This window comes from Aptenodytes forsteri, unplaced genomic scaffold (assembly GCF_000699145.1).
Source record: "Aptenodytes forsteri isolate BGI_AS27 unplaced genomic scaffold, ASM69914v1 Scaffold96, whole genome shotgun sequence".
NCBI classification, from domain to species: domain Eukaryota; kingdom Metazoa; phylum Chordata; class Aves; order Sphenisciformes; family Spheniscidae; genus Aptenodytes; species Aptenodytes forsteri.
This window is the reverse complement of record NW_008795029.1, coordinates 5,519,899-5,536,663: the sequence shown is the minus strand read 5'-3', so window position 1 is coordinate 5,536,663 and position 16,765 is coordinate 5,519,899. Positions and strand designations below refer to the sequence as shown.

The following is a 16,765-nucleotide window of genomic DNA, read 5'->3' as shown; positions in this document are numbered from 1 at the left end:
GTCCACCAGAATAAAAAAAAAAAAATCAAAATGTGCCATCTCTCTTTGGCTAGTTTCTGTTTTGCCCTAGTTTCACGTATTTCCCTTTAAACAAACTCTAAAAACCAGAACACTTTTCTGGTGCTCATATTTCTCCCTATTAATCCAAGCAAACTTTTTGGTTACAATGATGTTACAGGTCATCTTAAAAATAGTCTTACTCCAAAGATTTTCTAAAAACATTTTAATAAAAATAAAAGCAATTTTTTCCTTCCATAACGCGTGTTACCACAGCAAAACAGGAATGAGGATTGCAGCAACAGCAAACTTATTAGCTCCCATAATACCACATATTTCAAAGGATTCATCAGGCTTACAGAAAGGTAGATACTTCATAATATGCATGTGAAAAAGTTAAAATGCCTATCCTAAAAATGTTTTTTTCTACTTAAGTCTATTACAAATGCTAATGCTAATATGCTCTTCTGCATGGCACAGGCCATAGAGTCTTACCCAGCAGTTCTTGAATCGTGAACTAGGGCAACGTACGAGAGACAGCCTTTTAAACAACTGTCCTGGAGACTGTGTTAAGCAGATATTCTGATAACTGAACGTACCGTTATCATGTGGTCCTCCCCCATCCCCCTCTGCCTCCCTGTGCTTTTGCACACAACAACAGTAATAAAGCTGTACGTACCACAGGTTCCCAGCCAAGCAATAACTTGGCTTTTCTGATGTCAGGTTTTCGTTTCTGAGGGTCATCCTGTGCTTCTGAGAGAAACTGGATTTCACTCCCACTGCCTATTAAACAAGAGACCGTGCATTATCATCTGCAATTCACTATGCTTTGCATTTACATCTTTCCTACCTATTGGAGCATCAAGTCTTTCTGCAGCTTTCTGCTTCATAATTCTACCACTGAAATGCTTTCCACAGACACAGCTACACTGCATGCAACAGCTGCGTGAACCAGCTGTCCCACAGCAACATGGATTCACAAAGCATTTCACAAAGCTTTCAGCATGGATTCACAAAAAGGAAGTTATGCTTGACCAGTCTAATAACCTTCTATGATGAAATGACTGCCTCAGTAGCCAAGGGCAGAGCAGTGGATATCATCTACCTTGACTTCAGTGAGGCTTTTGACACCGTGTCCTATAACATCCTTATTGAGGGCTGGATGAGCAGGGAGTGAGGTGGATTGAAAACTGGCTGTGTGGCTGGGCCCAGGAGGTGGTGATCAGTGACACAAAGTCTAGTTGGAGGCCAGTAACTAGTGGTGTACCCCAGTGGTCAATACTGAGTTGCTGATACACCAGAGGGCTGTGCTGCCATCCAGAGGGACCTCGAGAAAGGGGGCTGGAGGAAAGGGCTGACAGGAGCCTCATGACAAGGAGAAGTGCAAAGTCCTGCACCTGGGGAGGAACAACCCCAAGGCACCACTACATGCTGGGGGCCAACCAGCTGGAAAGCAGCTTGGCAGGAAAGGACCTGGGAGTCCTGGTGGACACCAAGCTGAACAAAAGCCAGCCACGTGCCCTTGCCACAAAGAAGGCAAATGGTATCCTGGGCTGCAGTAGGAGGAGTGATGCCAGCAGGTCAAGGGAGGTGATTCTTCCCCCTCTACTCAGCCCTCACCTGGAGCACTGGGTCCAGTTCTGGGCTCCCCAGTACAAGAGAGACATGGACTTACTGGAGAGAGTACAGTGAACAGCTACTAAATAAGTACCTGAAGGGAGAGTGGAAAGAGGATGGAGCCAGGCTCTCTTCAGCGGTGCCCAGTGACAGGCCAAGAGGCAGTGGGCAGAAACTGAAACACAGGAGGTTCCCTCTGAACATCAGGAAACACTTTTTCCCTGTGAGGGTGACCGAGCCCTGGCACAGGTTGCCCAGGGAGGCTGTGGAGTCTCCATCCTTGGAGATACTCAAAAGCTGTCTAGACACGGTCCTGGGCCACTGCCGGCTGTAGGTCGCCCTGCCTGAGCAGAAGGGTTGGACCAAATGACCTCTAGAGGTGCTTGGCCAACCTCAACCAGTCTGTGATTCTGTTAGCACTTTTGCATTGTAAAAGGACTTCACTTCCTCTTTGCCCATACTCTCCAGTCTGATTTAAATAGCCAACACTATGTTGCCTTTCCTCATGACAATACACAGGAACAGGACAATTTCTCTAACCAAATCTAGCAAATAGTTTACATGCCATGTTACTGTGGGATTTTATGGATATAGAACTAAACAGCCTCTCCGGGCGGACTGAAACAGATCAAGTTGTTTGTGAACAAAGACAAATGGAGGTAACAATTATTCTATGTGCCTTATGGGTTTAGTGCTGTGATTTTCAACTTCCTTCCCTGATCTGTGGATTCACAGACGTTTTCCAGAGGGGATAGTCCTCTATTAGAAACATCACATGCATCAGCTTCTGTACTGTATGTTTGAACTTGTCTTTTTCAGATCCCTCAGAAGCACTGCTGGAATCTACAGACTAAAAACCCTTGGCTAATAGCATCACTATGTTTCATCTCATTAGGAATCGGCACTAGAAGACTAAGCACAGCCCTTTCCTTCCATTCTTGAGAGCTCTGATTTGCTGCAGGTATCAGAGCAAGAATGAAGAGAAAGCCACAGTGTTTTCTTCCCGGCCAGATACAAGGGAGGTGCTGACAGCCCTTGCAAGAGTCACTGGCAGATCAGTGAAAAGTACAGAAAAGAGTGTCACCACAGCATGAGGTTTTTAATGGTAGTTGAAGGAGAACAGCCTGCATAATTGTGAAGAACCACCTTGCTGAAGTATCCGTATTTCAGCTAAGATGTTATGCAAAACATTTTCATTCATGTGTTTTGCATTTCATTTATGTATTGTCTTTGTGCCAAAACAAAGCTAAAAAAATGCATAAACATTATACAAAATAATTGGTACAGATTGCACAGATACACAGAAAGAATGTATTCATTCTACTGTTCATGCAATATTTTACATACAATTGAGAGGATTTGGATTATCTTATTAATATTTAATTATATGATCAGGATACAATTAAATGCCTTTGATAAAGTTGTTAAGAAATCCAAAGACCAATTAAGTTATCCATATATTACACACACTAATCAAGTAATAATCATCTAACGACAATAAGTACTTCATAAGCTTTACTAAGAATTACTTATCATACTCACCAACAAGTTTTTTAATTAATTGGGCAAATTCCAGGATAGTGTGCTCTTCTGGGTTTCCCTAGAAATAGAAGGGATATTCATTACAACAGCAATTAAACACCTTAAGACATGTTAGCTTTCTGACATGAGATGATTCTAACGGGGTCATGTTAAACTCTGAAGAAGCTAAACATTATGCCTTATTCCTACTTTGATGAAAAAAATGTAACTTTGACAAGCTCCATACTCATTAGAAAAGTTGCACTCCATTACATTTGCCTTGGTAATTCAATGTATGTAGAGGGGTGCCCAGAAAAATCAGTCTGTAAAGAATGGGCAAATTCACCTCAATCACAGTAAAGGCATAGACCACTCAGCAGCCCACACAAACACATCATCAGTTTGAAATCTGGATTCAAGGACTTTGCTGAGTTGAGGACAGATGATATAATGAAGTATGCTATATTCTCAGTTCATCCAGAATTACAAAACCCAACCAACTTAGCTGCAAACAATTGCTTCTGCATTTACTACATCTTAAATATCAATATATATAAAGGCTACTTGCCTTCCCATACAATATTCCTTTTCTTAACTCTCACTTTTTTTAACCAACTTGCACGTGAACTCCTGATCAACATTTCAGAACAAAATGCTGAAAGCTTTCTGTTAGCATTAGCTCACCTTCATCAGACTCAATTCCCTCCATCCCTAGCTTTCCTTGTTGCAAGACTCTTCTTACTACATCATTTGACCTACAGCTCAATATTAAGGTACATACAGATTTAAACAGTGAGTTTTCTGGAGACAAAACATGTAATGAGGTTTAAAAATATCAGCATTTGGACAGAAACGTAGAACTGAATTTATGGCCACAGTAAAAAAGGAAAATCTAGTGAACAACTGCCCTGCAGAGTTGAGTACCTGATCTGGCAAAAGTTGGCATACACAGAAATGACCTGGCATGTGCATCCTTTTTCTATTCTTATATCCACTGCTGAGAATAAGGTGACAACAAATAGGACAGAACAAAAATCCTATTAGAAAAGTTAAGTTCTAAGCAGCCTTAATCAATATTAGAAAATTATACAATCAAATACTATCCCATTTTCCTCTAAACAAGGCTAGTATGAAGTGATTTCTAATTATTTAGAGCTAAGTATTCCTTCAGTGCTTTTTTTCATTAAAACCAGTCTTCAATCATTTCCTTGGTGTATTTTGCATGTGTGTCCCCCATCATATTTTGTTCAGTTTTTTTCATATTCTAATTATTACATAAATCTTTTTGCTAAAACAAATGAAAAACTCTAGCAAAATTTATCCTGTTCTTGGAACTGTAAGATCTCAACATCTAGGGGCTTAACCTTCTTATTTATAAAGAGAATATATGGAAGAATACATTACTCATAATGGAAAGAGCTTTTTTCCTCCATTTATTTCTTCTACAAATCAGCATCAGCGACAGGGAGGAAAACAGAGGTGATGTTGCCCACTGCATGGCAAACACAGTAGGGTGGAGCTCTCATACTCACCAAGTTGACAGGACTGCTGACATTGCTGTTCATTAACGCCACCAACCCATTCACAAGATCACTGTAAAAAGGGAGGAACAGATTGAGGCAATTTCCACTTCCCTATAAATAATATTGTCTAAAAAGAGAGCTGCCTCAGAGCTCCAGTAAAGCAGATCAGGCAGCTGAGTGAGGAATGCTGAAATCAGATTTACAGTGTATACTTCAATGGGTGCATGTTTTCTCAGCTGTTTGTTCCACAGTCCCTATTGTAAGCTATACTGAACTGGAGGTTAGTTTGAAAGGGTGATTATCTTCAGGATGCACCGGCTATAGTTCATCTGAGCATATGAAAGAATATAAAAAAATATCAAGTTACTAAAAAACAATTAATACTTCCTCTTCCCTCCAGAACCCAGGCATATTTAGAGGCCCGTTTCCAACACATTTCAAACAGAATAGAGTAAGTTGTAATACAGCGGCACATGACACCACCACCTGCTTTGCAATTTGTTGTTTGAATTGTCTTCTCGCTTGCAGAAATTCTTAAGTTTGTTAAAAAACAGTATTTTGGCATTACCTCCCCCCAGCAAAATAATCCAAAGTTATTTTGGATTATCAGCAACAAACTTAGCAGCTTGCCCCTGGATATAAAAATCCAGATCCCTTTCACTATGACTTATAATCAGGAAAGGAGTGGCTACGTTGAACTGATGGGATTTCCATAGCTTCTATCACCACTGTTATTACTTTCAGCAGAGGGAAAGAACGCTTCCAAGCAGAGAATGATTAAAACAACCCAGAAGCCTGGCACGGAAGTTCAGCTAGCATGACAGAACAAAAGATTCTGAGGAACAGATTCACTTTTTTGTAGTGAAAGTACATTCCGGCCTTGCTTACACTGCAAGAATTCGCTACAGCAATACCCCCTCAACCGGTTCCTTCCCCCAGAAGTACACACGCTGACCACAGCACCCCCAAAGACACAAGGTGGCAGTATTGCATTAAACTGCAAGGACTGACAAACTGCTCAGCATTAAAAACTTACCTACCCGTTACTTGCTGTCCCTTCGCGGGAAGAACACGTCAATATTTCAATTCAAAGTTCTAAACCAACTAACGTTTTGTTTCTTGGTACTTTTAAAAACTTCAGTGTCTCCCTGCTGAAAGTAAAGCTGGCCTAAGGAATGAACATGATTTCTTTGACTAAAATGCACATGCATACAAAGTTGGCCAAGCTCAAAGAACCATCAAGTGAAGTCAAGTCCCTTCGCGGGAAGAACACGTCAATATTTCAATTCAAAGTTCTAAACCAACTAACGTTTTGTTTCTTGGTACTTTTAAAAACTTCAGTGTCTCCCTGCTGAAAGTAAAGCTGGCCTAAGGAATGAACATGATTTCTTTGACTAAAATGCACATGCATACAAAGTTGGCCAAGCTCAAAGAACCATCAAGTGAAGTAACTATCAGACAGCACAAACAAGGCTCACCTGACATACTGGAAAGCTCTTGTCTGAGTTCCAGGTCCATAGACCTGAAATCAGATGAAAATTAGAAAAGTTACATAAATATAAAAGTCCTCTCTAGCCCAATTATCTTTTCCTCACCGTTCTAGAAAAACAACCCAAGGAGAAACACCTGAGACACAAGCTCAATGTTACAGGAATGGAAAAAGATGTGCTTGCAGAGCCTTTGGCAAAGTATCAGTTCTTTGAAGGTCTTCTTCCTCTTGGACGTGTCTCCAGTAAATATATCCTTAGGCATTTTGTTAACCAGAACTCTGCATGTAGGAAACATTCCCAGGGATGTAGGACAGAGTGATGCCTTGTCCTCTCCTGGAACACTGAAAGAGGCTGCAGCATGCACTCAGCCAGAAAAGAGCGCCAAATATTTAAAGCAAACCTCAGACTACTAAGATGTGGTTATGATGAGCAATTTTTATTCGCTCATTAACAACAGCCAACTTCAAAGAGACCACCAAATGTTAGTGGTCTCTCAAAAAAAACTGTCAAGAAAAATAGCACTGTAAGCATTTAAAGCAATCAGGGAAAAAAAAAATCATGTGGCTCTAAATATTACTATCCGGGGAACTGGGAGGTAGAATAATTTCTAGAGGATATGACTCCCAAAAGTCACCTGTACAGATTTGTATCAAAATCTTAGAGGGGAAAAAATAAAAAGTTTTCTCAGGTTATGCGCTGGCACTTTGGAGCAAGCAAGTTGTTTAAAGTTCAAACAGACAAAGTATACTTAAAGTGTACATAATGGTAGAGATAACATTATTTTTTTCACAGTTTAATTGCATGCAGTACTAAAGTCCCTAGAACATGAATACTTAAATTCTGAAAGCTATCAGTAGGCATATTTAAGTGGTGAAAACACTTAAGTTTAACTGGGGACACACACATCTTACCATCAACCTGCTACAACAGAAAAGCTTTTTGGAAGGACAGAATAGAAAGCATGTTTGTTTTCCTAGGGGACAGGAAAAGCAATACAATTGGTATACATGCCATCATCTGTCATTTGGTAAGCCTGCCGCTCTCCGAGGCCGATTCAGAACCAAAAGAGTTCACATTTCAGTGGGCACTGGGTAAGATTCGGCATTCAGTAGGTGTTGGGTACGAAATTTTTTCGCTGAGGGTTGGTGAAACACTGGTACAGGTTGCCCAGAGAGGTGGTGGATGCCCCGTCCCTGAAAACATTCAAGGTCAGGTTGGACGGGGCTCTGAGCAACCTGATCTAGTTGAAGATGTCCCTGCCCACGGCAGGGGGGTTGGACTAGATGACCTTTAGAGGTCCCTTCCAACCCAAACTATTCTATGATCAGGGTTTAAGAGTTTACCCAATAACTGATTCAGAGAGGAATGCACCAGGAGAGCACACTGACAGCCTGATGGACTCCCAAAGCAAACAGGAACCAGATTTTATGTATGTATATAGAGCTTCCTGCTTGTTTTCTTTTAGCTTGTGGGATAAGTTTTACAGGACTAATAAGTCATTTGTGCATGATTTCTGTGAAGTCATCCATGTGGGTACCTTTCCTACGTGCAGGTGGTGGCTGGAAAATACAATGTAGTTTCCTCCTCCCAATTTCTCTTTAATACCTCCCAATTTCTCTCAATAAACCCTTCCTTTACAATAACACAAAGCAACAATGGTCATGTTTGCATAGGCTACAATGTCTTCAAATTAAAGAGACTGTTTTCTCAAGAGATTATTTACTCCATTTGAACAGCTACTTTGAACCAAGAGATTGAATACATTCAGTTTCTAAAAAGGTCAACACTTGGTATTCCTGTCAGCCAAATTCTGTGATGATACAAGGGTGAAAATTTTTTTTTGTCTCAACTACTGCTTATTGCTGATAATTCATTTTATTTGACCTGGTCAACTAAACAACTCTTCCCTTAGTTCTTTTCTTATATTCAGTAATTTTTCACAGTTATTCCCTACAGAACAATGATGTTGGGCAAAATGCTCTATTTTATCCTCTATTACATTCTTGCTGAAGTCTAGAGAGCATGGCAGTTACAGAAATTAAAAAAAAAAGCTTTCAATATTCCCTCCCACAGAACAGCACTGACTCCAGACTTCTCTTATTAATGCTCTGAAATATCCCATGGATTGTATGTTTTAAAACAAGGTAACTGCTTTGTATTTAGTAAGGCTTCACAAAACTTCCAGTTAGTGTTCTCACTCTGTTTTTGTTATAAAAGATTACAGTACTACTTTCAATAAAATTTGAGAAACTAAGCATGAATGAAAAAAAACGTTTGAGAGGCCAAATATGGCAACAGCTCACTACATGCACTGGGGAACAAACTTGAAAAATGGAAGTACCTTCTGACCCTCTCTAGGCTAGATAAGCTTTCTAAACAGTGTTTAGAGGCTCAGACTTTATGCCCCAGGATGCCATCCTGGGAACATACAATAGTGACAAGCCAGTATGTGGTTACATTCGTATTTTGATACAAGCAAGTCCTACAAGGATCGAAAGTGTCAAAGCAAGAAGCTCCATCTTCTTGTCTGCTTCTACTTGCTTAGTGTCTTGCAACAGACAGAACCAGCCTCAACCTGCAGCTCTGGGGAGACGCCTGGGTAAGAAAATGAAACTCTTTCTGCAGGAATCTGAGTGCTTTTTTTTTTTATGTTTTGAAAAGACAAAAAGTACTGAACCCATGTGGTTGTGCAATCAGCCTATTCAGTGCTGAAGAGACTCCTATCAGTAGAGGCTAGGCAAGCTGGGCTCACTGGTTTTGTCAGCTACTCAAGACTAAGCCCTGATATCTGCAGTCTTAATGCTGACTTATATGACTCATTAAACGTCCTATGTCCTAGTAAACACTGGCCATTAAGTCACAGTCAGCATCACACAATTGCTACCGTACTCTGAGCACTGACAGTGCTTTGTAGAAAAAAAGTAAATCTCTGGGGAAAAAGCAAATCTTTAGGAGATGCAGTGAACACAGCATTCAAATTACTACAGGCTTGTTACTCTGAAATAATCACAAGCCTAAACCAGAAATGTAGCAATGGTTAGGAACAACAGAGTAGCCAAGATGCACCACTGATGACATTAAAAAATAACAAATTGCCTAAGTTAACAATCACTGATAAACAGCAAGCAAGTAGGCAAATGCTGACCTCCAGAGAAGACCAATCTTTCAAAAATTATCAGCATACTTAAGTCAGGTGATGTGCATTGCTTTGCAGAATATACAGAATTTGAGCTTTTTTAATTTTATTTTTTATAAAGAGTTCTAGATTTCACCCTGTCAGTAGGGTAGTGTCTATTACCCAAGGTTTGCAGGGGGCAGCCATATTTTGGCGTATTATTTGAAAAAGATTAAAAGTTAGGGGAGCTCTATCACAGGACACCAAGCTTCATCTTGCCTGGGCATGACTTATTCCCTGGTCTAGACTCTTCAATGCTCTGCCCAGTTTCAGATGTTGCTCTACAAAAATCACGGTAGTGGGAGTTGCCACAAAACTTTCATCCTTTTCTCCTTGGATTCTCTGCTCCTTCCTAGAGAAATTCCTGGCTGAGCTCTGGATTTTACAGTCTCCATTAGAAGGAATGCTGTCCCAATCTCAAGATAGCTGCCCCGTGGAGGTACGCAGCAACATTTTTAGTTATTTAGCAGAAGCCGTTGAGTGATTTCCTGGCACTTCACTCTTCTAATCTAGGCAATATTAACAAATATTTGTATGAAATTTCTGCTGTATGTCACATAAACTGTAAATGTTTCCACGAGCTCACAACTGATCTCAGATTCCAAACTAATTCTCCCTGTTTCAGGATGTCTACTCATTTATTTTACATATCCTCATTATTTTATAACAGTAAATGAAACAGGATCAGGGCATAGGTCAGGCACTGTCTGTATTACCACATTACCAGCAGCATCTTTGGCAGAGTATTGGCCTGTGTCAGCTCTTGCTCTCCCAGACAATGTTGTGACATTGCTTAAGCATTATCAAAAGCCAAGGACCATTCACAGCAAACAGTCTGGATGTGGCAACTTGCTTCAGCAGGAAAATTTAGCTGTATAGATGTGGGTCATGCCACACCAGTTTGTCAATGGTAACAAAACCCAGTCTTGGCCGGCTTTATTTACTAATACGTGATGTAGCCTGAAGGCCTTTAACGTTACGTTATACATGGAAAATTTAGGCTGATCTCCAAGCTTGCAGAAAGACATTTAGATGCCTAACTTCCAAAAAGAGTTCAGAGAAAGTTCCTCAGCAGGAAGAAGTACCAAAACATGATTCTGTAAGCCTTGTCACGCCGTGTCCCCATAGAAGAGTTGTGACAGACAGAGATTCAAGTTCAGGATGACTAAAACACTTTCTCAGATTGCGACTGGTAACCTTATTTCTCTCTGGGAAAGCAACACCAATACCATCAACAGAGCACATCTTTGGATATATAATTCTATACACTTGAACTTGATATACTGAAAGATTAGATTTTTTTGGGGGGGGGGGAACCTCAATGTTTTCTAAAATCCAGCCTCTTTCATAGCACATGAGGATAGGATATAAAGATGAACAACTCTTCAAGTCACTGAGAGGTCATTACTTACTGTTAGTGGTTCTCCCTGGAGGGCTTGTAGGATAAAATTACTGACAACTCTACCATCATTCATATGCATTCGAGGCCCAAAGGTATTGAATATTCTGGCAACCCTCACTTCAACTCCTTCCTGCAGGCAAAGAAAAAAGAATTGTTACTACCTTAATGAGTGTCTTTCTTCCTAGAAGTGGAAATTAACTCTCCCCTCTCCAAAAGCTTTTTTTAAGAATCCCTCTTACAGCTTTAACAAGCATTGTTTTCTCACCATGAAAACACTTCTAATCTCTCATCAACACTACTGGAAACGGTAGTGCATACAGCAAGGTAATGTATACTAGTTCTCAGTATTTGCAACGCAAATTCTAAATCAGTGCTAAAATAGCTGATGATTTCAGCACACACATTTTCTTCCAACAAGAACTTTAAGATTTTTTTATAGTACCCTTCCAACAACAACTTATTTCACCTGGGACTCATCTACATTTTTTGCACATAAGTGAAGTCTCACAATCACCAGATATAGTACCAAGGTAGCATTTCCAAAGATGAGAAAAGTTGAACGCTTCAGGTAAGTATCTTTACCACCAATGCTATAAAGTAAGTGGCTTTGTAACCAGAGCCACAATGTTTCTTAGCTCCCTGCTACTTATTAGGCTGTGTAAATGCATGCATTACAATCCAGGCCTCCTCAGTGGCTTAGTTTTTTCAAGAAACATTTCTGTCATTCCCAGAAGTCCTTTCTGGAGGATATTTTGCAAATCTTCAAAGCAAAATGCAACAAATAGGTGAAATTGGAAACTGCCTGGACAAAACATTTTAACACTGGGAGACTGCAGACTGAAGTGATCTCTCTCTAGGTATTTTCTGTTTATTGACACTTACTCATTTGGACAAGCCACGGGTCATGATAAAGCCTATAAGAAGGATTTTGGCCTTTGTGAGCTGAAGCACACACTTGGCTCCTGATGAGTTCAGAGCAGCATGGTATGCTGTAAACACAATAGATCCTGCCATGTGAGAGTGATAGCCACAAAGCAGGGAGGAAGGTGTCAACTTCAGCCCAGGCCTATCCATCCTCCTCATACTCCCTAGTCCTCCCCCCTTCCAGAAAAAGCCATCCTTGTATCAGTCACAGGAAACACTTTCCATGTGAAGCAAACTTTGTGCTGCAGATTCAACTGAAGCAACTGAAGTCACAGGCACAATGTTCTGGAGTTGCAAACATTCAGTTATTCCTTCAGAGGATACACAGAACATCATGTATTTTCAATGCCTTTTACTTAGGCTTAGACCAATGCTTGCCATTTTCTTGGAAGAGGAGTGCTTGTGGAAGAAGTGTGTTGTTGGTACATCTGTGGCTGAAGGCTGCAGCTCACACAACCTTCACTCAGGAGAGACCTGGAAACACAATTTTCTTGGAAATAAATGTAGCTTCATGTACAAGAGAAACTTGCAGGAAAATCTGATCTTCTCTCTTGGGTCTCCAAGTGATTCACGAACAAATGAATCCTCAAAGAAGTTTTGTGAAAGCAATAGCACTAGCTTTTTACAGATGAGACAGTGAGAGAGACAAAAGGCACATTTAACACTAGCTGTTACTTGGTGTTGAGAAATGGGAAACACCAAGTAGTATAGGTAAAGCCCAACACTCCCTAGTCTGGAGAAGGCCAAACAACATCCAGTTCTGTTTAACTGCAAGTAAGGCTTCAGTTGCCATGATCAAACATTGTTTATATTTGCAACTAAACTGTTAAGCTAACAGTAACCAGGGAGGTTACTATTGTGCCATAGGAAAAGCTATAGTCTTGAGCCTTTGTCACACAATGAGCTTGCATCCACAACAGAACCAAAAAAATAACCTCACAACATCCACTTGGCCCTGCTGAGACACCCTGGAAAGAGCAGAAGTCCCTTCCCGTGCAATATGCATCAGTTGGGAACATACTCTTTATTTCCTGTTAGCTAAAAAAGCACGGCAGTGTAACATGTCAAACATACTTCCAGCAGCATATTACAGAGCCATTCCCAATGCCTTCACTGTATCTGGAAATATATACTCTGATAGAGTTTCTCGTTCTTTTGTTTTGCCCAGCATTCTGTCTTAAAAAGGACACTGACTCCTTCAGGGAGAGACTGCATTTCACATGGGCTTTCCAGATATTGCCATTAATAACAAGTACAGAAAACAAGGCACTTGGAAGCTAGTACTCAAGATAAAAATAACTCATTAAACAATGATGACCAAAAAGCCTCTCTCGTACTGTACAAGCTACAGCAGCAGCCTTGTTTTCCAGTACTGGCTGGAAACTAGCAAGGAATCTAGAGAAGAAAAACAACACATTCTCTATAGACACTTACTCATAGCCACAGTGAATCCAGTATTTCTTCTCCCTTCTATTTATTCCCCTTCCCCCACTGTAATGTTGTCTTTTAAAATGAGTAACTTTTTATTTATAGTGTCATCTAGCAAAGGTTTTATCTGCAGCCTACTGCTTTGAAAAATCTATTTTCTATGCAGCTGAATTTTCATTTGTGCCTGTAAAACTGGGATCTATCTTCTCAGAAGAAACTCTTCCACAGACAAAGGAGCTAGTAACTTAAAAAAATCACCATTTCATGAACATCTCCTTTGAAGTGATCCCTTTTGCATGTAGAGTAACTCTACTCCTTTTTGTATTAACTGCCTACGAATACTTACGGTACATTCTTACCTATGTCCTGTTACTCTGAATATCAACAACAACATGTTAATTATGACTGACTACCTCCACTGTATTCCCACTAGCAAAGCCAATTACTTCCCCAGATTTGTGGCAGTAAGTCATGTACAATATTTCATTATATCCTAGAGAAAGGAGAAAAACTTCTTTGGCCCACATTTATACTGCTAAACAAAAGAGAGCTTGAGACTAATCCCTGACGCTGAGATCAAATGTGATCAACTGGCTTCTGTCCTCACCGTTTTAAGACTGTGCCTTCCTACAGCAGATTAATCAGAGAGAAAGTTCCTTGAGCAATCCAAAAAAAAGAGCCTGGGAGCAAGCTAATAAAATGCAGCATTGTGGGCTATCAAAACACTTCAGCTCACTCTATTATTTACCAATATGGACGTGTTCACAGAGACCGTGCCTGTACAGATGGAGAGGGAAGACAGAAAAGATGCAAGAAAGATTGTTACGGCTTACAGAGATATCTCCTCTGAAGAAATACTCAGGCTATTCTATAGCTGTCAGTCAAAAAGTAGCATTAGTTACCCAGTCTCCCCTGCAAAACAAACTTGTCCATGGTCTTCAGCACGAGTCTTTGCCACTCAGTTCTAGAGATCCCAACTCCAGAAAGTATCAAGGTATCAAGGATGCTATAACATCTTAATTTAAAAAGACATATTTTAATTTTATAAGCCTTTTAAGAAAAGATATCTCCTTATGTTGACTGTCTCGGAAAACAAATCAATACAGAATACAACTCAAATGTCAAGAGGTTCTTTTAACTGAAACAGATTGAACATATGCTGTGGCTGTAATTCATAAGGATATCAGGCAAGCTTCTCTTACTAATTAACAGTGCTTCCTTCTTTGTAAAGTCTGTGGATCTATCTGAACAGCGAGCATGAATTAGACCTCCCTGCATACAAAATCAGGAAAGGGAAAGCTGCAATTGTCCGCTCTCCAGCAGACAACTGGATTCAAAAAATCTCTCAGGGAAAGCCCAGACAGTTGCATGGATATCACTGTGACCTGATACAAGTCTTTATCAATGTTTCAGCTAAAATTACTTAAGATTGTTGCTTGCATCCCTTGCTTTATTAGTCACTTTCTTACTGATTCATATTCTTTCCCATGTGTTTCAGAGATCATTAACTAACTCTCAAAATTGTTCCCAAAACCCTGAATTGTAATCACAGCAGAATTACTAGCATAGTGTTCACCAGGATCCATCTGTGATGTGTTTAAGCTACCATACAGCCTCAGCTACACTGAGGCTTGGTCCACAGTATTTTTTATATATATGTACTGCCTATTGTATAAGCAAAATGAGATTAATTCCTGGTTACTAACAGATTTTTAAAACTGTTTTGCAAAAATAGTGATGCGGAGATCTGAATTTCATGAACTGTAAAGCTCCTAAACAAGCTAGGAAGGACAATCACAATCATCTGACTCCACTTTCGGCATAATGCAGGTCCCTGAACACAACTGAGGCACGCCTCCAGTACTCTTATCTTACGGTTGAAATATCACCATACTTACAGTTCAACGCTTCCCAGACTAGAGAAGCTACAACTTCTCTTCGAGGTCTCTTCATACCATTATTTATACCTCCCTGCTAAAAGTATGTCCTAATTCTAGCACTTGCCTCAGCTTGCATACCTCTTGTACGTACTGTACATGGCCAATTGCAAGCAGCCACAGGCCTGTTCCACCAACACTTTGACAGGAGACATTGCCATTGGGAAGGGATGTGCACCCACTTAAGTGCATTTATGCCTGAATTACTAGGATATCCCCTTCAGACAGGGATTTTAACTCAGTATTTTACTGCACAACATGGCTTCTAAACATGAGGCGGCAGATAACAACCAGTGCAATGATACCCAGTGAATGAGAACTGTATCACAGCTGCCAGTAAGTTTCCAGTAAGGGTCAGGAATACATGCAAACAAACAACAATATATACGCCAAACAATTTAATTTTAGTCATCTGCATAATGGAGAGTTCTGCAGAGTTATACTCATGAATTAGTGTAACAATGACAGTTACAGGTGAAAGAAAATGCCTTACCACTGCTTTTAGAGCAATGGTGGTTGTATGAGGAGGATGCATCTTACAAACAAAAGTAAGAGGTGTACCAAATTGAAAAGAACATCAGAAACAACACATACTTTGCATCAAGAGAAGAATGCTGCTATGGGTATATTCTTATTCGGACACCAGATAAACTTAGTGAACTGAATCAACCTCCAAAAAACGTTTAAAGTCTTCCTGACTTCAAAATTCAATTTGCACAATCAAGCAATATCAAGAACAAAGAACTAAGTTCTCCAATTACCTGAGGGAAATCAGAAGATGGGATTTCTTACAGCAAGGAAAGAAAAAAAAAGACAAACTAGAGCACAGAGACTCTGTGAAAGCATTCAGACGTTTTTTGGGAAACTGCCTGTATTTGTTTAGTCCATGGCTTTGATAATCATTGCAATACAGTATTCTGACCTTGTCTACGGTACAAAGTTATTTTGCAATTGTTAACAGCACAGAGCATGCAGAAACAGTAGAGATGCTAGAGCATTAGCAAAACCATTGTGTCTGAATATGGGCCAGAAGACCTGACAGATTTTTCCTGCTTTATTTTCATGCAATTTGGGGAAAGTGTTGCTCCACTGACAGGAAAAAAGCCTATTATATCCACGCTATGTTTGTGTTAGGAAGTTCTGACAACTCAGATAAAACAATACAATTTATAAACAGATACTTAAATAATGAAACTCTCCACTTACAGAGGGGCTCCTACTACTAATGACCCAGTGAAACAACAGGTTGCATTTTTATAATACTGCCTCAGATACTGCAGCATTCTCCTCCTCCCCTTTTCACCTCACTTCCTCCAACTGAATGTTAACAACAGATAGCTTTGGAAAACTACATTCCACTTCTACATTTGTACAGGACCAAACACAATGTTTTGGTTCATGTGCAGAGCTTCTACACAGCAAAAAAATTATTACAGACAGCTCTAACAGCTCATTAGAAAACATGCAGATCCATTCATCTGACAGTACAGAGAATACATACCAGAAGGTTTTACAAAATGGCAGGACTTTCAGAAGGGTTGTACAACGGTAACTGGAACAAGCCAGTTTGAAAAGATCAGCATTATTTAATCTCTGTATTATTACAGTTTGCAGGACTTATGGGAAAGGATTTTTATCTGTGGTTTCTCTTTTCCAAAGTATAAATGCCTATTTGTGAACCAACAGTTGAAAGCAGCGCTTGTTTCCTCTTTCAAAGCGGAGCCAGTTAATCAAGAAGATAAAAGCGACTA

General features: G+C 40.0%; 1 protein-coding gene across 1 annotated transcript in view; it reads right to left on the bottom strand.

The window, feature by feature from the left end:
• Window positions 1-16,765, bottom strand: part of UXS1 (UDP-glucuronate decarboxylase 1) — a 46,918-nt gene that overhangs the window by 2,220 nt on the left and 27,933 nt on the right. The window contains exons 7-11 of the mRNA XM_019471233.1: window positions 10,736-10,855; window positions 6,137-6,180; window positions 4,668-4,728; window positions 3,157-3,214; window positions 677-780 (exon numbers count right to left, since the gene is read on the bottom strand). Coding sequence (XP_019326778.1) covers window positions 677-780; window positions 3,157-3,214; window positions 4,668-4,728; window positions 6,137-6,180; window positions 10,736-10,855 — 387 coding nt within the window. The remainder of the gene's footprint in view (window positions 1-676; window positions 781-3,156; window positions 3,215-4,667; window positions 4,729-6,136; window positions 6,181-10,735; window positions 10,856-16,765) is intronic.